The 22,011-nt window shown below is 43.5% G+C and overlaps 1 protein-coding gene across 1 annotated transcript in view; it reads left to right on the top strand.

Moving 5' to 3' along the window:
• dennd1b (DENN/MADD domain containing 1B) overlaps positions 1 to 22,011 on the top strand; it is a 318,027-nt gene that overhangs the window by 165,021 nt on the left and 130,995 nt on the right. The window contains exon 10 of the mRNA XM_079580929.1: positions 21,810 to 21,910. Coding sequence (XP_079437055.1) covers positions 21,810 to 21,910 — 101 coding nt within the window. The remainder of the gene's footprint in view (positions 1 to 21,809; positions 21,911 to 22,011) is intronic.

The following is a 22,011-nucleotide window of genomic DNA, read 5'->3' on the forward strand; positions in this document are numbered from 1 at the left end:
GCCTTATTTTTTGACATTCAAAACTCAATAAATGGGGCTTAAGGGATTAAGTAATAAAAAATCCCTCTGAAAAAATCTTCCAAATATTGTTCAGTCCAAGGCTGGAAAATGTGAAGTCTTTAGGTCCGACTGACGTAGACATAGTGTCGCCACAATGACAGAAAAATGTGTTTTGAGAAAAAGGCCCTTGAAATTGTGTTCTCCCATATACGTCTATGGGGGAACATTGAATCAGCGCAATATTTAAACATGTTATTGTGAAGATTAGGCATGTTTTCTGTTTCCGGGTGAAAGCTTATATGTTCAGAGACCAATTTGGCCCAAAACCTGAAAACTGAAAAAATTGAGTTTTGCCTGTAGTGTTTCTCCTTAAAGTTAGATTAGTGATCGGCAAAGGAAGCTAATTGTTTACTCTTTTTTTCATTTCAATTACAGTCAGTACATTGTTCATTTGTTTCCGTCCGTCTCTTTCGATGCAAAGTGAGATAGGTGGACGACGTGTGCCGCTCCATCTCAACAGCCCGTACGAATAAATCACTGTAACTGTGGAGCTTCAGTCCTGGCTGTGGAAGTGGCTCGGCGACACACTTCCAAGTGCCCTGTGAGAAATGTCTGTTGTCCCCGGTACCAGACGCCCCTCATCCTCCCGGCTTCTCTTCTGCAAATCCGTGAACCTTTGTGATCGCGACAAGTCTATAATTAATGCCCGTGTTTGTCCAAATGTTTGCTGTTTGCCGCGGCACGGGTCGGACGGCTCATATTTCTGCCCTTCGCCGCCGCGCCGGGATATTGTTAGCAACATCGTTAGCGCCGTGCAGCTGCCTTCCCCCCCCCCCTCGTCTTCCTCTTCTCTCTCTCCGCTTGTCCAACCTTCACTCTCCCCGACTGGAAGTAAAGAGCATAGACTCAGACATGGACACCGCAGACAGCGCGTTTATTCTTTCTTTTTCTTCTTTTTTTTTTTTTTTTGCTCTAGGTGCTCCGACCCCCCCCCCCCCCCCCGGCGCGCCCGGCGTGTCAGTCTTCCGCTACACGGCCAAGCGGACAACAGCAAAGGAATAAATCATGATCTTACAACTCGCGCGTCCGTTGACTTATTGCCGGGGTGAACGCCGGGGTAGCCGCGCTGTGGCTGGGAGCAGGAAGGGGTGGGGGGGGGCCGGGTGTGGGGGGGCGGTGTGGGGCAGCTAGCCGAGCGTGCCGCCTTGTCATAGGGGCCCGTATAATGTTCCGATGTTGGGTCTTTCTCTAACTAGTCAATTGGGAGGACCTCACACCCCCCCATGCTCTTCTATCCTCTCCCTTCTTTTCATCCACCCCCCCTTCTCTCTCAGACACACACCCCGCTCCCCCATCTACAGTGGTCCGGCCTCGACACGGCGCGCTCTGACAGCTCTCCTCTCATCAGCCTGTCAGCGCTATGCTAACAAGCCGCGCTCTCCCTCCGCCCGCCCGTCTGCCCGCCCGCCCGTCCGTCCGTCCGTGCGGCCGCCGCTGCCCGCGAGTGCCAGCTGCAGAGCGAGGCGTCTCCCTCGCCCTCTCCGCCGGCTCCGTTCCCCAGTTTGCGTCGGCCCGTGCTCTCCCCGCCCGGCCGGCTTCTGCGGCAGTTAGCGCTTCCCCCAGACTGACACGTTGCGTCCGCCTGTCTCTCACTCTCCCCCCCCGGCCACGTGTCGGATGTGGGGAGAAGTTTGGGACACTCCTCTGCAGCTGTGTTCAGGCTGGTGGCGCGTGGTTCGGAGAGAGGGATTTGAATTATTAAAAGGATTATAACATACTGGCAACTTTGGTTTAGAATGACAGCGGATGACCCGCGCGCTCGCCTCAGGTTTAAAGGAATAGGCCACCGTTTTTACATACTGAGATATGTTCTTACCTGAGCTTTGACGAGTTCTTTAGGACCTGTCTGATCTTCCCCCGTGCCTTCAGTCACGTAAACACAGCGCAGACGGCGTTAGCATTTAGCCTCTCCCTCTCTCCTCTATAGCTCCAAAACAGGTCAAGATAGAAGCTACCAAGCTCTTCCACGTTTTCCCTATTTAAATATGGTTACGTGAAGTGTTCCACTACAAAGTATAATTACACAAAATTAAACAATGTGGATTTTCTAAGCGGATAAAAGGGGGGACTATATTGTAAGGCGTAATAATACCAGGAGTTATTTGGCATCCGCACAGTAAAGTGAAGATTACTGCGCGGATTTCGAACTACTCCTGGTATTATTACGCCTTGCAATATAGTCCCCCCTTTTATCCGCTTAGAAAATCCACATTGCTTAATTTTGTGTAATTATACTTTGTAGTGGAACACTTCACGTAACCATATTTAAATAGGGAAAACGTGGAAGAGCTTGGTAGCTTCTATCTTGACCTGTTTTGGAGCTATAGAGGAGAGAGGGAGAGGCTAAATGCTAACGCCGTCTGCGCTGTGTTTACGTGACTGAAGGCACGGGGGAAGATCAGACAGGTCCTAAAGAACTCGTCAGAGCTCAGGTAAGAACATATCTCAGTATGTAAAAACGGTGGCCTATTCCTTTAATATTTGCAGGACAACTCGTTTTAGCATGTCACTGCTGTAGGCTCTCTTCCATTCCATCATCAAAAACCTGCACCGAGTAGTATTTGTGTACATCACAGTGCCATCGGTTTGCTGGCATGCCTAGCATTTGGATAAAAATAGCGGCTTGTATTTTGTTTCATTTGGTTTGTTCCCCCTGTTGTCAGTCGTTAGCGCCGTCGGAGAGCAGTCCTCATTCAACCAGAAAACATGAAAAATCAAGTAAATCAGAGTCCGTGTTTTTTATTAGTATTCTCACCACGCTGCTGTAAAACTGTGTGCATGTTGTAAATAAAGCACATTGTTGCTCCTCTTCATCACCTGGCAAATACCGACGAAGCTGACAGACACCTGTTAGTCGTGAAAACAGTCAGTTGTGTCCAATTTATTATTGAAGACAGTTAATCAATCTGGATCTGATCAAAATAAATCCAATACAATGATAGAAGAGGCCATTAAGTCCAAATGTTAATTGTGGTACAAACTCATTGTTTATTTCCCAAACATATTTGTCACTTCCTGATTGTTCACAGAGACTTTTCACACTGGCAGGGTCACTTTTCAGGGTCACTCTCAGAGAAATGCCAGAAAACTTGCTTGTAAGTTCATGAAATAGAAACAAATGCTTTTTAATTGAATGTTTTTTTCCCCCACAAATGTTGAATTTACAGTGTAAAAAACTATAAAGGAATAAAGGAAAACAAAACAAATATAGCAAAAACAGTGCCACTGTCTTTAACACATTGAGTGCCAAAAACGGAAAAACTCGCTTTTGCGTTGTTTTTGTTTTTAAATTACGAAACTAGATTTTGGTAGCTCTGTGATGAACAGAAGTGAAATAAATGACGATAAAAACTTGTGAAAAGTCATGATCTGGACATTTCATATATATTATTTCTTTTTTTAGTCTGAGGGGGCGTGGTGTTAGTCTGAGGGGGTGTGGTGTTAGTCTGAGGGGGTGTGGTATTTGTCTGAGGGGGCGTGGTGTTAGTCTGAGGGGGTGTGGCGAACAGCTGTAAACTCGACACTTCTCTCTCGCTCTCTGGAGTGCATTTGACAGGCAGAACAGATCGAAACAGCTGAGATTTCAACATTTCTCTGAGTTTTAGAATGGTCAAAATTGGTCCAAGGACGGCTGAGAAACATCCTGTTAAAGTCTTCAATCTGAGAACCAGGCTGTTTAAATGCACATGCGATAAAAAAGTGATAACACGCGGTGTTTCAAAACGTGTAACAATGTTGTCTTTGAAAATTGACTTGAAATGAATATATTTAGGCATTTTCCTCTTCACATAACGTTAGTGTCTGTCCATAGAGCAGTGGTTCTCAACCTTTTGGAGCCGCGACCCCCATTATAACAGTTAAAGGGGTTCGGGACCCCCCGCCCGGGTCACACCTTGAGAAATCGGAACATTAGTCTACATAATTCTTAAAAAACAAAGAAAAAAACAAATGGCTAAAATAAAATTCATCAAATTACAAACATATAATGGCACACACTTGCGACAATAAAATATTATAGCATATGCTAATGAAAAAATACGGTATATGTTATCTACATGATCTGGCGACCCCTCAAATTTGTCTCGCGACCCCCTTGGGGGTCCCGACCCCCAGGTTGAGAATCACTGCCATAGAGGACAGAGGAGGACAGTGGAGTTAATCATAAAGGAGAGTGTTTCATAAAACACTCATTATCACAGTGCTTTTGATCAAAACTAGCCTCTGTTTAGCTTAGATTTCTCAGGAACTGAGGGACATAGAATTAAACGGTTTTAACGTACGGAGAGCTTAGATTCCCGTCTTTCAAATGAGCCACAGCATGTGTCCACAGCTGTAACATAGAATACGCTGTGGTGCTACAAATATCATGAAAATGTGTTAAATTCCCAAAGATATATTTGAAACATCCCGATTCTTCACAGGGACTTTTCACAACTGGCTGGGTCACTTTTTAGGGTCACTCTCACAGAAATGCCAGAAAAAGAAACAAATGCTTTATAATTATCAACTTTCACCATAAGAAGGGCAGACCAATGGATGAGAGTAGATCTGATGTTTAAGCCTCTCCTGGTCACAGAGGGCTGGCGGGTTCAGTCCGCCCCCCCATGAGCGACTTGTTGAATAAGTGAGGCTGAATGCCACGTTGCTGCTTGTCAGTGCGTGTCAATCCTACAAACTGGCTGTTGCCCGTGTGCCACCTGTGCCTCCTAATGGGACTTCGCCAAAGCGTTTACAGCCTTTAGCGGCGGCGGCGGCGGCGGCGGCGGCGGCTGCCTCCGCGCCTCTCGCCGGGCCCGGTGTTCCTGTCTGCCTCTGTTTTGCTCTAACAGATGTCGCTGCCTCCTGCCTTCCCGGAGCGTGTGTGGGGAGTCGTGGAGCCGTGGCGCCGTCCCCCCCCCCCCAGCCTCGCTCGCTCGCTCACTCGCTCTCCCCTCTCTCCCCTCTCTCTCCTCTGCGCCCCGCGGCACCCACCTGACATGGTGTTTGTCGGCACGCGGCCCGGGCGCTCGGCGGGTAATTGGGGTGACTTCTGTAAGCGTGGGAAAAAGGCCAACGAGGAGATGAAGGGAGCGCAGACGGAGATGCGGCGAGGCGGACGCAGGCGGGCGGGCGGGCAGACGGAGGGAACACGATGATGAGTGGGCAGGGGCAAACATGGAGTGTGTGCGGAGGTCTGGTCAGCCGAGGTTAAGCCACTCCAGCTCCTGCGGTTTACAGACTTTAGCAGCATTTTTTGGCAGCGACTAGTTTCTCTGAAGCTGCTGGATTCGCCCCGGCTGAGTGGAAGTTTAGCATTCACCAAACCATCCTTTAACCAAGTGTGGAGCACGAGTGTCAACTTTAGATCCATTTTTAAAATCACCAGAACATGCACCTGCTCAGCAACACAATGCCGCTCCTGTATCTGGCTCCTCACCTTCGAGCCTCCGCCAGAAACCTTGGGGTAGTTTTAGACGACACCTTCAAATTTGACAAACAAATCAGTTCTGTGATAAAAGCCAGCTTCTTCCAGCTTCGAATTCTCAGTAAAGTGAAAGTTTATCTTCCGCACAGCGATTTTGAGCGAGTTATTCATATGTTTATATCGTCGCGTCTCGACTATTGTAGCTCGCTCTATTGTGGGCGGGACAAATCCTCACTCAACCGCCTACAACAAGTCCAGAACGCTGCTGCACGCTTACTGACAGGGACGAGGCGGCGGGAACATATCACCCCTGTGCTGGCCTCCCATTGGCTGCCTGTCAGCTATAGAATTGACTTTAAGATCTTGATGCTTGTGTTTAAACGTCTTCATGGATCTGCTCCTAAGTATCCCTCTGAGCTTTTGTCCGTTTATGCCCCAGTCAGATCAGTAAGGTCTGCGAACCAGCTGTCTTTGAACGTGCCCAGATCCCGTTTAAAGACGCGAGGAGATCGAGATTGTTGCTGCTTGTCTCTGAGGACGGAAGGACTTGGTGTGTGGTCAGCTCGGCCTGTGGATCCGCTGTGGACACTTGTTGACAGTATTCTGCCTCTCCTTTGTTTAATGCCTGGTGTCAGATTTTTAGACGTCCCAGTGAAGACGTGGGGATTGCTGCAAGGTTGATCGCAGCGACTTTCAGGCTCCAGAGGTGTGTGTTTGGCTGAGGCGAGTGTGTTTCCACTGATAAGTGCGAGGACAAATGTGGAGTGGGACCTGTCCATGCCTATATTTTGTTGATGAGGCATGAGAGACAGAGATACTAATTCCAGCGTTCCTAAATTTCTAACTCTGCCTGATGTCGGCAGCTCGTCTTTTGTCGTACGATGGTTCTGGTTGAAGTCTTTGTCCTTTCCTCCCTGTACGAACTAAGACCTGTGGTTTTCAGCTACGACCTGAGCTTTTCCCACCATCCTCTAGCCCTGAGGACACTGTGGACATTAGCCTGCGACTTTAGGTGCAGGTGGACAGCCCTGCTTAAAGGGGCTAGATGCAAGTTGCACATTTTATACTCACTACTGCCACCTCAGGTCATATGTGTAACTGCACCTTCTATATTAAAGAGGGGTATTATGCTTTTTTCAATCACATAGCACCAGTCTATAGCACACTACACTAGTAAATTAGAATAACTGCCTTGTATAAAATGTCTCTCTCAAAATGGCTGTAGTGAATGTCTTGAAATAGGCCTCTGTCTCTTTAAGAACCTCTAACCCTTTCCGACACGCCCCCTCTACACGCTGTCTGTGGCATCAGTGGGGAGGGGGTTCTGCTGAGGAGCAGTGGTTGGTTACTCGGCTGGTGACGAAAGCTCGGAGGCGTCTCCAGGAGGTGGGGGCGTTCCTAGGAGGACTCAGGCAAACCTATCCCTAAAATGGCCGCCATCAGAGTTTTTACAGATTACTCCAAAATACGTGAATGTGCCAAGGCAACACTTCAGGCATGTTTTTAATGAGGGAGTGACATAATAACATGATGGAAAGCTTGAAAAAGTCTATTTTGCATAATGCCCCCCCTTTAAGGACCCGAATTAACACCTTTTTGACAGCAGGACAGTGTTCATTTTGACAACATATTTTAATGTTTTTTTTAGTTTTAGTCTTAGTCTTTTGACTAAAATGTAATTTAATTTTAGTCAAAATTTTAGTCAGAATTTTTTTTTAAATTTTAGTTTAGTTTTAGTCGACTAAAATTACATGTCAATTTAGTCGACTAAAATGTAGACTAATTTAGTCGACTTATATTGATAATATTCATTATAATCATATTTAATCTGGTTCCTCTGCTTCATGGAGCTGCTCCACATGAACAAAGCTCAGACCTGTTCATTTGGCAGTCATTTGGCTTTCAGACGCTCAATAGAAGTTTGGATGATTTTAGTCTCTCCTTTTCATTTTTATTTAGTCTTATTTTAGTCGGCTAAAATATCTGGACATTTTAGTCATAGTTTTAGTCTCATGAGAAAGTTTTAATTTAGTTTTAGTCCAATTTTAGTCGTCAAAAATATCACTTTGACTAAAATTATTAATTTTTAGTCGGCGAAATTAACACTGAGCAGGATTTTCGAGGCAGTTGTGGTGAACGGGTCTGGGCTCATCCTACACCTTTAGAACAGGGGTTCCAAACATTTTTGGCTGGGACCCCAAAATTGACACATAAACATCTTGGAACCACCATTGTATAAAGCCATTGACTCTTACTCTACTTTAGGGAAGAAAAACATGTTATAATCAAGTTAATATGTATCTAGGCAGTTTATTTTGAAAAACTGAATGGATTCCACTAACTATAGGCTGGTTTACACTAAAAGACTGTGCATTTGGGAGCCACAGCTGGAGCATGTAGGAGGAGGAAGGTAGATAATTGTAACATTTTAAACTCTGTATAGTCCCTTTAATAACCCGCTGCTCTGTGATCACTGTGTGCTTTGGTAATGTTAGTATCCTTCTCGGCGGACACGCGGCGGACACGGTGGAGACTCGGTGGACATTAGTCTGTGTGTCTCTGTGGACAGAGTGAGGACAGCCTCGGTTTAATAGCCTGCTGCTCTGTGAGCCTCGTTACTGGCACAGGCTGCTCCCCCAGGACCGAGCCGCCACCTAATCCTGCATTTGTTCCCTGGGACTGTATCTGTGATTCTCCCATTGAATGGAATATTAAGCACCCGGCTCTTTTGTGGAGCGTGTAAGCCATTTGGCCCCACTCATCTATTATTTATCAGCCTGGCAAATATTTTATCAGCCTTAGCCTCCCGTGACCTGCTCTTATGATGCCCCCCCCCCCTTCTTTACATCTCAAAAAGAATAAAAAGTTGTTTCTTTTCCTTTGTCCAATTTATCTTCCTTCCACTTTCCACCTCATTTGTTTTAAACCTGAAATCGGACACTGAGGCTTGTATTTAGAGAAAAATATGAATAGCTTTTCTAGTCCAACTTCCTTATCTGCAGCGCTCCACCAAACCCCTCACTTTGTAGATAGCACTTGAAAAGAAAACGGTATCGTGCTTTGTGAATGACTCTCCAAGTTTCGCTCCCCCCCTGAGGTAGGTACTCCCTCTCTCTGCCGCCCGGGAGTAAATCAAGTGGCGGGGGGCCGGCAGTGGGAGGGAGCTTACCTTGAGCCTTGCCGCAGATAATTGGAGTTGGTTAGCGCATTGTTCTGTGCCATTAGCTCCCGGTACCAGAGAGTGGCTGGAGCTCATCCTCTCACTCCCACAGGAGAGTGTGCAGAGAGAGGAGGAGGCGCATGAGTCAGGTGCACATATGCAGGGAGAGAGTAATATGATCACAGGAATAATAGAATATGCTGATGCAATTTAGGAGAAAACTGTACGTGAAATTGTATCTTTTGAATTTCAGTGACAATTTTCCACATCATTATTTGGATTGAAAGAGTAAAGCCTGTGGTCCTGTGCATTGTATTCAACATGTGTTCATTTAACAATTAGAAAGCTGTGTGTTCTGTAAAGGTGGAGCAGCAGGTGGGGCCTTTCTGTGTGGGCGGGGCCCTTGGGGGGGGGCCTCTGCTCCCCTGAAAAATGCCATTGGAATTTCCCGCTTAAATAAAGGTCACATAAGGCAGTGTTAATTTTGTCGACTAAAATATTTAGTCTTAATTTTAGTCAAAGTGATATTTTTGACGACTAAAATTGGACAAAAACTAAATTAAAAGTTTCTCATGAGGCTAAAACTATGACTAAAATGTCCAGATATTTTAGTCGACTAAAATAAGACTAAATAAAAATGAAAAGGAGAGACTAAAATCATCCAAACTTCTATTGAGCGTCTGAAAGAGCCTCAGATCATTTAAATTCTCTGCCAAAGGATCAGCTCTGAGCTTTGTTCATGTGGAGCAGCTTTATGAAGCAGAGGAACAAGATTAAATATGATTATAATGAATATTATCAATGCAAAGTCGACTTAATTAGTCTTAAATTTAGTTGACTAAATTGACATGCAATTTTAGTCGACTAAAAGTCTAATCTCGACTAAAATTAAATGACATTTCAGTCAAAAGACTAAAACTAAAATATGTTGTCAAAATTAACACTGACATAAGGAAAAAAAAGTATAATTACGGGAGGAAAAAAAAATAGACAAAAGACCCAGAACAAGCTGCTGCGCACAGGCAGTTAGGGCCAGGGGCGGATCCAGACGGGTGGCTGCCAACCCTAATAAGAGCTCACTCTCAGTTAGTATTTGTGACAGGACAAAGAATTATAACAACTTTAGAGCTAAATAAGGAGCCAGATGCAACTCCTGTGGCTCCCAAGATGATGATTTTTATTTATCTAGCAGTACTAAGTAACGTGTTTACCTTAATAAATCCTTTCCGTAGTCCCTGTGGGGGTAATACAAGTGTTTATGGGATGATTGGAGGGTCTTTCATCTCCCCCTGGTGTCTCTGGACAGAAAACCATGTTTGCAACTTGACTGCCACCGGTCCGGAGAAAGCAATACACACTAATGGAATCACGAAGAAGAAGCTAACATGCTAACGGGCAAAACTAACTGCGGGCTAACGTCACTTTAAACAGTATTTACAGCCGAGTTTGAGTGAAAAAATAATATTTCCATTGTGTAATTGGATGCACAGTAACGCTCTTTCCTGTCAGCGTCGTATTTACTCTCCAAGACAATTAATAAGTTAAAAAATAGTAACTTGCTACTACACCTGCAGTTGCGCTTATGGCCTCGAGGGGGAAGAGTTACTTAGTACTGCTTTGAATTATTAATTTTTACAAAAGTTAAAGCTTTACCTTAGACAGGAACCCCTACTTATATTGCTACTATTTCTGTATAATTTTGAAATGATCCCTGACCCTGCCTGCCACCCCGTGATTTTTTTTCTAGATCCGCCCCTGGTTAGGACAGTTAGGTCATGCAGTGCGGTGGGACATGGAGGGACAGAAAACTAAGATCAGCACTGCAGCACTTCCAAACTCACACACACAGAGAGAAAGTTAGGACACAGTGTTGTGCCACATATATAACAGATCTGTCCTTTATTTCCCCGTCACTGAACATGAGCCAGGATGAGTGAATGAGTGGTGGTGTTTGGAGGGTTCATTGCCGCAGATGTGTGCAGCCGCCCTTCTTTCGCTCTGCCCCAAGGCAGCCGTGGCTACATACGTCATTATTTCAAAACCAACTTCAATTAAGGGGAGACACTACAGGCAAAACTAAATTTTTTCAGTTTTCAGGTTTTGGGCCAAATTGGTCTCTGAACATACAAGCTTTCACCCGGAAACAGAAAATATGCTTAATCTTTACAGTAACATGTTTAAATGTTGCGCTGATTCAATGTTCCCCCATAGACTTATATGGAAGAATGCAATTTCAAGGGCCTTTTTCTCAAAACACATTTTTCTGTCATTGTGGCGACGCTATGTCCACGTCAGTCGGACCTAAAGACTTCACATTTTCCAGCCTTGGACTGAACAATATTTGGAAGATTTTTTCAGTGGGATTTTTTATTATTTAATCCCGAAGCCCCATTTATTGAGGCAAAAATTATTTTTTTTACAAAATTTTCCACTAAAAAACAGCTTATTTTAAAACTAAACAAGAAATCCTAAATCCCCTCTGAATAAGTCTCGGTAACTCATTTATCAATAAAATGAAACCATACATTTGAATGTAGCTCTATCCATTATTCAGATTTCGTCGCCGAAAAGATGGGAAATTTGGGGGATTTTTAGGCATAAAACACCTTGTTCTTATATGAAAAGATAAAATAACAGAAAACTTGCAATGTATTTTTTTCTCACATTTATGCCAGTGATCTACAGCAACAGTTTCAAATTGATATCTGTAAATATAAATTTTTTCCCTATTCACCTGCAGTGTCTCGCCTTAAAATAAAGTACATTTAATCTCTGTATCATAGGTTGTAAATGAAAGCGGGAATAGCTCAATGACCAAACTGTTTGGCGACTGAAGTCATTTAAATTCCTGATGTAAATGAGCGGCTCCCGTGGTGGAGGTGCCGCTCGCCTGTTGCACGTGAGCCCAGTGTGCACGTACACACACACCAGCCCTGACCCCCTTCGTCTCATGTTAATGGCCCCTCACTGTCTCTGTGCTCGGGAAAGAGAGGACCTTTTTTTTTTTTTTTTCTCGGCGCTTCTTGAATTTCACACATTAATATTCAGAAGATTGATTTATTTTGAGAATTAAAGAAACAAAAGTGTTTGCGGGAAAATTTGTGCTGACAGGAGCGTGGCAGAGGCTTGTTTTATGCGAGCGGAGATATGCATATGCAGATCCTCAGAGCAAGACACCAATTAAATGTTGATTAAGTCCTAACTATTGTGGGACCGGCTGTTCAGAGAGAGAGAGAGAGGGAGAGAGAGGGAGATGAGGAGAGGGGAGAGACAGGGAGATGAGGAGAGGGGAGAGAGGGAGCGAGAGGAAGAGAGAGGAGAGTGAGAGGTGGGGAGGAAGAGAGGGAGCGAGAGAGAGAGGGGAGCGAGAGGAAGAGAGGGAGCGAGAGAGGGGGGGAGAGGGGGGCGAGAGGAAGAGAGGAAGAGGGAGAGAGAGAGAGGGAGAGAGAGGGAGATGAGGAGAGGGGAGAGAGAGGGAGATGAGGAGAGGGGAGAGAGGGGGGGGCGAGAGGAAGAGAGGAAGAGAGAGGAGAGAGAGGGGGATGAGGAGAGAGAGGAGAGTGAGAGGGAGCGAGAGAGAGATGAGGAGAGGGGAGAGAGGGGGGACCGAGAGGAAGAGAGAGGAGAGTTAGAGGTGGGGAGAAAGAGAGGGAGCGAGAGAGAGAGAGGGGGAGCGAGAGGAAGAGAGAGGAGAGTGAGAGGTGGGGAGAAAGAGAGGGAGCGAGAGAGAGAGAGGGGGAGCGAGAGGAAGAGAGAGGAGAGTGAGAGGTGGGGAGAAAGAGAGGGAGTGAGAGAGAGAGAGGGGGAGAGGGGAGAGAGGGGGGGCGAGAGGAAGAGAGGAAGTGAGAGAAGAGAGTGAGAGGTGGGGAGAAAGAGAGAGGGGGAGAGAGGGAGATGGGGAGGGAGAGAGAGAGAGAGGGGGGGAGATGAGGAGAGGGGAGAGGGGGGGAGCGAGAGGAAGAGAGAGGAGAGTGAGAGGTGGGGAGAAAGAGAGAGAGGGAGATGGGGAGGGGGAGAGAGAGAGGGGGGGAGATGAGGAGAGGGGAGAGGGGGGGAGCGAGAGGAAGAGAGAGGAGAGTGAGAGGTGGGGAGAAAGAGAGAGAGGGAGATGGGGAGGGGGAGAGAGAGAGGAAGATGAGGAGAGGGGAGAGGAAGAGAGGAAGTGAGAGAGGAGAGTGAGAGGTGGGGAGAAAGAGAGAGAGAGGGAGATGGGGAGGGGGAGAGAGAGAGAGGGAGATGAGGGGGAGAGGAAGTGAGAGAGGAGAGTGAGAGGTGGGGAGAAAGAGCGAGGGGGAGAGAGGGAGATGGGGAGGGGGAGAGAAAGAGAGAGAGCTGAATGGTTTTAAAAAAGCAGTGGGTCAGAGTATTGTTGTTGTCAGATGATTGTACAAATAAAATAATGTACAAATAAATAAATAATGACATGTCCACGGTTTACTGGTGAGGGCAGCTTTATGAAAAACACACACAAGGAACTTTTCTACAGACATTTATATATAATGAAAAGTCATTTTGCTGTTATTGTATGTAGTGTCTTATTCCCTGACGAAACATTATATTTTTCTAAATATTAGTACTTTTTTCACATGGCCACTTTTACACCAAATGATGGTCCTTGTAGTTATTTATTCACTTTATTTTCTTCTTTATACCACAGATTAAAAAAAATGAAAAGAATATTTGATATAGACTAACTGAACATTACAGTATTAAGAGGAAGGTTTTGGTATTTTCAGTAATTACTGCAATGGTGATTAATACCAATATTATTATGCCAACAAATGCTTCATTAATGCTTTTCTTATCTCTTCTGAATCTTCGGCCGCTTTCTCCTCCTCTTCCTCCTCTCTCCTCTCCCTGTTCCTCCTCTCTCTCCTCTCCCTGCTCTTCCTCCTCTCTCTATTCTCCTCTCCCTCATCTCTCCTCTCCCTTCTCTCTCCTCTCTCTCTCCTCTTCCTCCTCTCTCTCCTCTCCCTTCTCTCTCTTGTCTCTCTCCTCTCTCTCCTCTCCCTTCCCTCTCTCTCTCCTCCCTCCTCTTCTTCCTCTCTCTCTTCTCCTCTGCTCTCCCTTCTCTCTCTTCTCCCTCCTCTTCCTCCTCTCTCTCTTCTCCTCCTCCTCCTTTCTCTCTCCTCTCTCTCCTCTCCCTTCTCTCTCTCTCTAATCCCTCCTCTTCCTCCTCTCCCTCCTCTGCCTCGGCTTGGCTGGCTCGGTTGCTTGGGCGAGCTCCCCGCGGTATTGGCCTAGCCCGCAGTCTCTCTTGGCTAACTCATGTTTCATTCTTTGGCAATTTGCCCTAATGACGTCCCCCAGGAGCCCCTTTCAGACCTCTGTTCTCTTTCCATATTTAATCATGTTATTTTAATCCCGCCGATGAGCTAACGCCTCTCTCTCCTGCTGAGGCTTTGGGTCATTACTGGGGGAGAGAGAGGGAAGACATGTCAAGGAAAGAAAGACGGGATGGAAGAAGGGTGGGGGTGAGACGTTAAGACAATGCTTTAATTTGAAGCACAGAAATGTCATCTGCCTGTGATTGACTCTCATTATTTGGTAAAAAGGAAGGTTAATTATCCCATATTTCCATGTCTTTTAATTTCTTAGTCATGGCCCCGACCAGGGATAATGTGGATTTTTATGGATGCTGACAGTCCACTTTGGGGATTGCTTTTGTTGTGAGGTGCTCGGCCGACAGTGTAGTTCACTCTGGAGTTGTGTTTTGTTTCATTCATGCATGTTTGGGGAAGTCTCTCCATCTTAAGAGCTGCACAAGAGACAATATTGTAATGTTATTAAATAGTCTTAAATATCAATCAATCAAGTTTTATTTCTAAAGCTCTTTAGCCAAAGTTGACCAAAGTGCTGTACATTTATTTATTCATTTGAGCAGAAAAAGTATGTCAACATTTTACAGAAAGAAAAAAATGCAATGACTTTGTGCTCAAAAGGAGTAGGAAGAAGTTCAAAGGCAGTGTTAATTTTGACAACATATTTTAATTTAGTTTTAGTCTTAGTCTTTTGACTAAAATGTAATTTAATTTTAGTCGAGATTTAATAAAAAAAAGTTTCAATTTTATTCATTATAATCATATTTAATCAAGGTCCTCTGCTTCATGGAGCTGCTTTCACAGGAACAAAGCTCTGACCTGTTCATTTGGCAGTGAATTTACATGATCTGAGGCTCTTTCAGACGGTCAATAGAAGTTTAGATGATTTTAGTCTCTCCTTTTCATTTTTATTTAGTCTCATTTTAGTCGACTAAAATATCTGGACATTTTAGTCATAGTTTTAGTCTCATGAGAAACATTTAATTTAGTTTTAGTCCAATTTTAGTCGTCAAAAATATCACTTTGACTAAAATTAAGACTAACTATCTCTCATTCAAGTAATCATCACATAAACTTATCCCCTATACTCATGCAAGAAACCGATGCACGAGTCTGCGCTTACATGTTGATAAAAATCATTTATGATCGTACAAAACGTCAAAGAATTTCATCATTTACAGTCTACCAATAAATAAAAATAAAGGATTAATCATTTACAGTCGTAAATAAATAAATACACCATATGGTACATAAGAGTTATACTAAGGCACATCTCTCTTTCGTTCTGATCTCACAAATATATATATAATATCGCTCAGCCCTGCTACAAGATAAGATAAGATAAACCTTTTATATACCAACTATACCCAAATGTACAAGCTCTGTATAACCATGTAGAAATAGAAATCTGTCCATAATCATTCACTTAAGATTGACAGGGAAAGGGAAAGAAAAAGGCATGTATACATCCTTGAAGAATACTGTACATACGTATATGTAATCCATAAACATATTGGAAACATGTGTTTTGTCCACTGTCATGTAAACTTAAACTAGCAAGCTGACCTCACTTTGAGTTCACACAAAATGATTTCCAAACGCACAAAAACTTACTGTTGTCGATGCAAAATAATGCTTTAGGGTCTTAACTTTCTTTATATTTTCATATTCATATCCAGGCAACACAAAAACGCGAGTGTGTGCCTGTCTCAGAATGTAATAGTAATTATGATACTTCGCTAGCGTACTTTTTAAAGATAATGTCCTTACATGTTCATGTGTCCGAGTTTAAAAAGTCATATAATATTAATATATTAATAATATTCAAAACAGACCATTGTCACATTCACCATAAAGTGCCACAGAACAGGTGAGTCTTTCGTTTTGCTTTGAACAAATAAATGAAATAAATAAAGAATTGCTTTTTTATATTCAACTCTGTATTATGTCAAGATATAAGTAATACATAACTAAATCAATGTAAATATAGACCACGTTATATATTATTATTTTATGTCGTTCAGCTGTTTCCCACGCTTATTTATGCCCACATAGTGCCATGTTAGGTATCCATGTGTATCATGAAAGGCTGTGACCGAGATGACGCTCTAATCCTAATCCAAATATGGTCATTTCCTTTGTGGGAGACGGGAGCGGCTGCTATAGACGGGCACGTGCAGATAAAGTGACTAAACTTTAGGGCCGTTTTCTCCAAATGAGGTTTTCATTGCACTCTCTGCACATCACACTTCAGTCGCTTCTGCTCCACACTTGACAGGTTTGGGCTTAACAGTATTTATTTATTTTTTCTCAGAGGGATCTTTTAGTACGCCTAATTCCCAACCTGATTTGGGACGCCCAAAATGAAAAAAAAAATAAAAATAAAAAATCTAATGTTTTCTCTCATCTCCCCCCTCATAACTAAACCATACATATAAACCTTGATCTATCCATAATGTAGATTTCTTCACCAAAAGTATGGACAATTTAGGTATTTTTTCTGCATAAATATTATATGAAAACAGAAAATGACAGAAAACCTGTAATGCATTTCCACATATTTACAGTTGCTCAAAAGTTTACATGCCCTGGCAGAATTTTCGATTTTCTTTCAGAGAATATGAATGAAAACACAGTCGGGTTTTTTCACTCATAGTTAGTGGTTGTGCTGAAAACAACTGAGTTTACTCTTTTTAAATCATGATGAAAAAATAAATGACCAAAATGTTTACACATGCCCCAGTTCTTATTACTGTGTATTTCCTTTAACATCAATGACAGCTTGGATTCTTTTGTGGTAGTTGTGGATGGGCCTCTTTATTTCCTCGGATGGTTAATCTGACCATTGTTGGTAAAAAACCTTCAGTTCCTGTAAATTCCTGGGCTGTCTTGCATGAACTGCACGTTCCCCAAAACATCAGTGATCCACCTCCGTGTTTCCACCGTTCATCACAGGCCTCGTTGATTCTCCCAATGTAACAGTTTTGGTTATGGCCAAAAAGTCACATTGTTTCAGAAAAGTTGAGGCTTGTCTCTGTGCTGCTTGGCATATTGTAAGTGGATACTTCCAGGCTGATGATCATTTGTGTCATCAGCCTGGAAGCTGCACACGGGACACATTGAGTTGGCTTTTGTACGAAATGGGCGACATAAATAAAGTTGCCTTGCCATTTGCAAAGTAATAGCTTTCTTCTTCAAGTGCCTCCTCATTGTCATTGTCATCAGATTAAGTTATCTCTTTGTTTTTCTTATTATCCACAATTTCCCTGTCAGCTGTTACAGAAATTTGACCATGGTTTGGTTTCAACAGAATCCTGCATTTTCCACTTAGAGTTTGAACACTGCTGATTGATACTCTCAGTTCCTTGGATATCTTTTTATGTCCCTTTCCCATTTGATACAGTTCAACTACCTTTTCTCACCTTTCTTTTGACAACTCTTTTGTTTTCCTCATGAGACAGAAAGCAGAAACATCAGTGCAGCACTGGATGGCAGATGCCAAAATCTCACTGACCTTTTTAACAGTCACAATAATCACAGATCCAGGCCACAGGTGAGGAGGTTTGATGCATTTGATCAGGCCAAGATCACCAGAGTTTGTAAACGTTTGATCAGGGTCATTTTGGGAGTTTCTCATGTCATTGTGATTTAAAAAGAGCAGTTGTTTGTCCACACTACAAAAAGTAAATATCAAGCATTGGCTTAAATGACTTGAATTGAGGAAATGTATCTTGTTTTGAGCGGTTTTCACTCATTTAGACACTTTTCCTGATCGGACCAAGTTTCCTTTGCTTGTTTGAGGACATTTCAGACCAGTTTTAAGGTAAATCTCGCTTGAAATTAGAAAGTAAAATTGCCAATGAGATAAGACCAATTTTCTTACCCCATTGGCAAAGAAAATGACCTGAAATAAGGACGAAACGTATTGAAACGAGTCAGAAACATCTCAGAACAAGTGAAATAATCTAGGACAAATGCCCAAGAACTTCTTAACTAGTCAAAACAACTAAAATTTGGATTATTATGCTCAAATTGAGATGTTTATACTGATCTAGTTAAATACTTTTTGCAGTGCATTAATTATGAGTGAAAAAGTTTTTGTGTTATCCTTCATTTTCTCTGAAAAATAGTAAAGAAATATTAAAAAATCTGCCAGGGTATGTAAACTGTTGAGCACAACTATATGTCAGTAATCATATCAAATCAAATTGATTTCTCTAAATTATTTTTTTTACCTCCTAATCTGACCTTAGATGAAATACTTACATACAAAGTCTTGTTTTTATTATGTAAATTGAATGAACGTAACTGATGCTGCCACATAATTGAAATTCCACTCCACTGACTGTTGAACCATGTTTTCAGTGGTCTCAGCTTCAGTCAAGCCTCTGCTGCCTCTCCTGACACACAGGAGCATGAGCACCCGGGTGGAGGTGTTCACAAGAGCTTTTCTGAGCACAGAACAGTAATTTCTTAGGGATAATTTAGATTTTTATGCTTTCTGACAAGCCCGTTTGGGGCTGGCTTTTGTTGTCGGGCGGCAGGTTGCTGCACACGTCTCGCCTAAATTGCAACAAAGCGAGCGCCCGCGGTTGTTTTTTGTCACTTTCTTCAACAATTTATCATCAGATTTTTCTAAGAGGCAGCAGCATTGACCTGTAGCAGAGCATTTGTTGTCTCAATAGCTTTTTTTGTTGTTTTCGTTTTAAACACATCATCAATCGTCTCCGCGGTTAGCTCGACAGGATGCTACAAAAAGCGCGTGGATGTCAACCGGTTGGGTCTTCGGATTCTCCCTTTCGCTTTCCTTGACAGTAGCTCGCAGGTTGAAGATCGTTCATCACAGCTCTGTCAGTGCATACAGTGGGGCGTATCTGTTCAGGGGCAAGATTAAAGACGGAATTCAGTGGCATCAAACAGGCAGCTGACTTTTTAAGTGATGCTTGTCAGGCGAGCGCAGATATAAAGAACAGTTGAGGTTGTTTTTTGGCGTCAGCGCAAATTGAAAGGCTTGCTCTAAGTCATTTCTCGTATTTAAAAATGCAGGGAAAAGGACAATCTCTTTTCTGCCGTCGACGTTTCATCCAAGATTAAAAAAAAATTCCAGTCAAAGAAGCGGGAAGGATGTGAATGGCAAGCCAAAGTGTTGGATATTAGAGGGAAGTATCTTGAAGGGTTCTCGCTAGTTGTAAAGAACAATGAAGTCAACTGAGACACCGCTTCTAATTACACTGCTTCTGGAGTCAACCGGAGACGAGACTGAAGGCGCCGCAACAATGAAATCCACCGGAGTGAGATTTGAAACCACTGTGTCAGAAGTGCTTGATTTTACAAAATGGTGGCGCTTTGAATGCAGGATGAAGGAAGTGAGATGTTTTCTTCTCATGTCAGGCGCGCGTGTGTGCCACAAGTGCAGTTGTTTCTGACAAATGTTCTTTTAGAGAAGTTTACTTCACCCGGAAAACATTTTTTTTCCCCCAACACTCCTTGCCAAATCTTAATTAGACTTAGCTTTTCTTTGGTGTTTGTTTTCATGCAATCTTTCGACGCCTGGTGCCAGTGTACCGTGGTCTTATTTGTGCACAATCCCCACATCCAGGGCCCATGCATCTCCTTTTCCAACTTTTACAGCCCTACCAACGGCTAATGTCCTGCTCTGATGACCAAAAAGATGCATTTCATTTGCATAGGAACAAAAGAGGAAGAGGGAGGGATGACGATTCATTTGCGTGGCAGCGAACAACTCAAAGCCCGCTCAGAGCTTGACCCCGGAGTCCGATGCCGGCGCAGTGATTCAGTGCCGATATTTCCACTGTTATGTCCGATGTAGCTTCTTAAACGCACAGAGATAAATGAAGCTCTGAGGTTTTTATGAGGCGTTCGTTCCCTTCGCAGGAGAGAGACGCACACATCCACACATCACCCTCTGCGTTTTATTGTCCACACTGTTGAATATTCAGCACTGTGTCGCTAGTTTCTTTGAGTTTACAATGTGTGCATGTGCAGAGCCATCCTTCGGAAACTCAGGAAACGTCTCATTTGGTCTAAAAGCAGGATTGAATTATTTGTCTGTGCCGTATTTTCAGGAATATAAGTATGTTAACATCACATACCGTAAATGCTCTAATATAGGCCGGGGCCTTTATTTACTCAAGGGCATCTAGGACCAGGCCTTTATTGGAACCAGGCCACAATTAGAGACAGGCCTTTATTTCTATTTGAGCAAAACGGACGACCAGGAAAACCAAGAAAAAGGAGATTTGTGTCCATTTGAACCTAAAATATTAGGTTAATTTATTCATTAACATTGAAAACTCTCTCCCAGCGGCTGGAACATTGACGCCTTTTATTTCGGGACAACAGGAAGTGTTTCGTTGCTGTTAGCCGAACATTGACATCAATGTCACTGCAGGTTTCTGTTTCGTTTTTACCGCGGACCGGATTATTTGTTGTTATCTTGTGTAAAAGGCGAGTTTAGACGGAGCGTTTGTGTTTGTGATCGATCATGAGACTGATTGCTTGCCCTGTTTCCACAAATAGTCACTGGAGGTTTGAAAAGTGGCTAAATCTGTGTCAAAGTTTCGCTCGGATCAGCTCCTCCGCAGCGTCCCCATCAGCCCGGGTTCCCGTTTGTTTACTTCCTGCACGTGAGTTTTCATTTACACCAGTATGAGACAAATTCCTAACATGGGGAATATTTCTACTGCTATAGTTTCTAATAAAAGCCCCGGCCTGTTTTAGAGACCGGCTTTAATTTGCCTCCGCCAGCCGCAAACCCGGCCTCTGTTAGAGACCCAGCCACTAATGGAATACAGGCCAGTATTAGAGAATTTACGGTAAACAGTTCAGACAACTTTAGTCTAAAGAACACACCAAACTCTCCATCTCACTCCAAATCACTAAATCCACGTCAATCTTCATCCTCGGTGTCACTCCTAAACAATCGCCATGGCAACTGCCTGCTCACGGAGGCGTAACTGCAGCGTTGACAAGCCTCTCCTGGCAGCACGTTTTTCAAGCTCTCATTTGTGAACTCTTTCCTCTAGCTGTGGCTCGAGCTTTTAGCCCGTGATTAGCTTTGTTTTGTTTGCTTCATTGCGGTTTAAAGAGTAACCTCTGCTTTCTCGCTCACTCCATACTTTCTTTCTGCTGCTCGATTAGCCTGCAGTGCACCTCTAGTGGCATGTGAAATTATGTACAGTATTTGAATTTAAAAAAATAAAAAATAAATCACATAATCGCTCCGGAGCATAAGACGCACAAACTATGAAAAAAAGTGCGACTTATAGTCTGGAAATGTATTATTTGCAGATCAAAGACCAACTACAATACATGTTTCACATTTACTGGACTGAATTTGGCCTCATGTTAGAACATCTGAGGGTTGAATATCCTTCCCGTTCCCGTTCAGAAAAATAGAAGGCGGGAGAGAAATTGGAAAGAAAATCACTAACAAGCTGTAGCTCCATGTAGCTCCTCCTCTGTGTCATTGGCCACTAGTTGAATTAGTCAAAACAAACATTTTCAAGTGTCTGCAGCTCTGAAATAAACATTTCAGCTTTAACAATAGTTACAATAGTTTTGCTAAAGGCTTTGTATGAGGAAGTTTATGCCAAACAAGGGCCATTTATTAGCTCTCCTGTTAATAAAAGCTACAAGAAGATAAGATAAGAGAATCGATAATGAACCAGAATGAGCAATCATCTTTGGACCAACCTGAGCCATCGTCATTGCGGACAAAGGAGCAGACAGGGGGGCGGAAAGGCTCTGACCCAGGTCCAGGTTATCTCCAGACTGTGTAGGTCACTCTGGTTCCCCCTTCTGCACGTGACTCCACTAACTTTGTGTTGTTGTATGTCTTCAGTTAACGGCGTGTGTCCACGGCGCGGCGGCTCTCCTCTTCCCCATGTTCTGGCAGCACATCTTCATCCCAGTGCTGCCCCCACACCTGCTGGACTACTGCTGGTAAGTCCCTCACACACCTGACCACACACACAGTCCAAAGAAGTAAGTGAGTAAAAGGCACAGTTGCTTTATGTTGTTCCCATGCTCCTTTACAGTTTGGG

This window comes from Gobius niger (genome assembly GCF_951799975.1).
Source record: "Gobius niger genome assembly, chromosome: 22".
Taxonomy (NCBI): domain Eukaryota; kingdom Metazoa; phylum Chordata; class Actinopteri; order Gobiiformes; family Gobiidae; genus Gobius; species Gobius niger.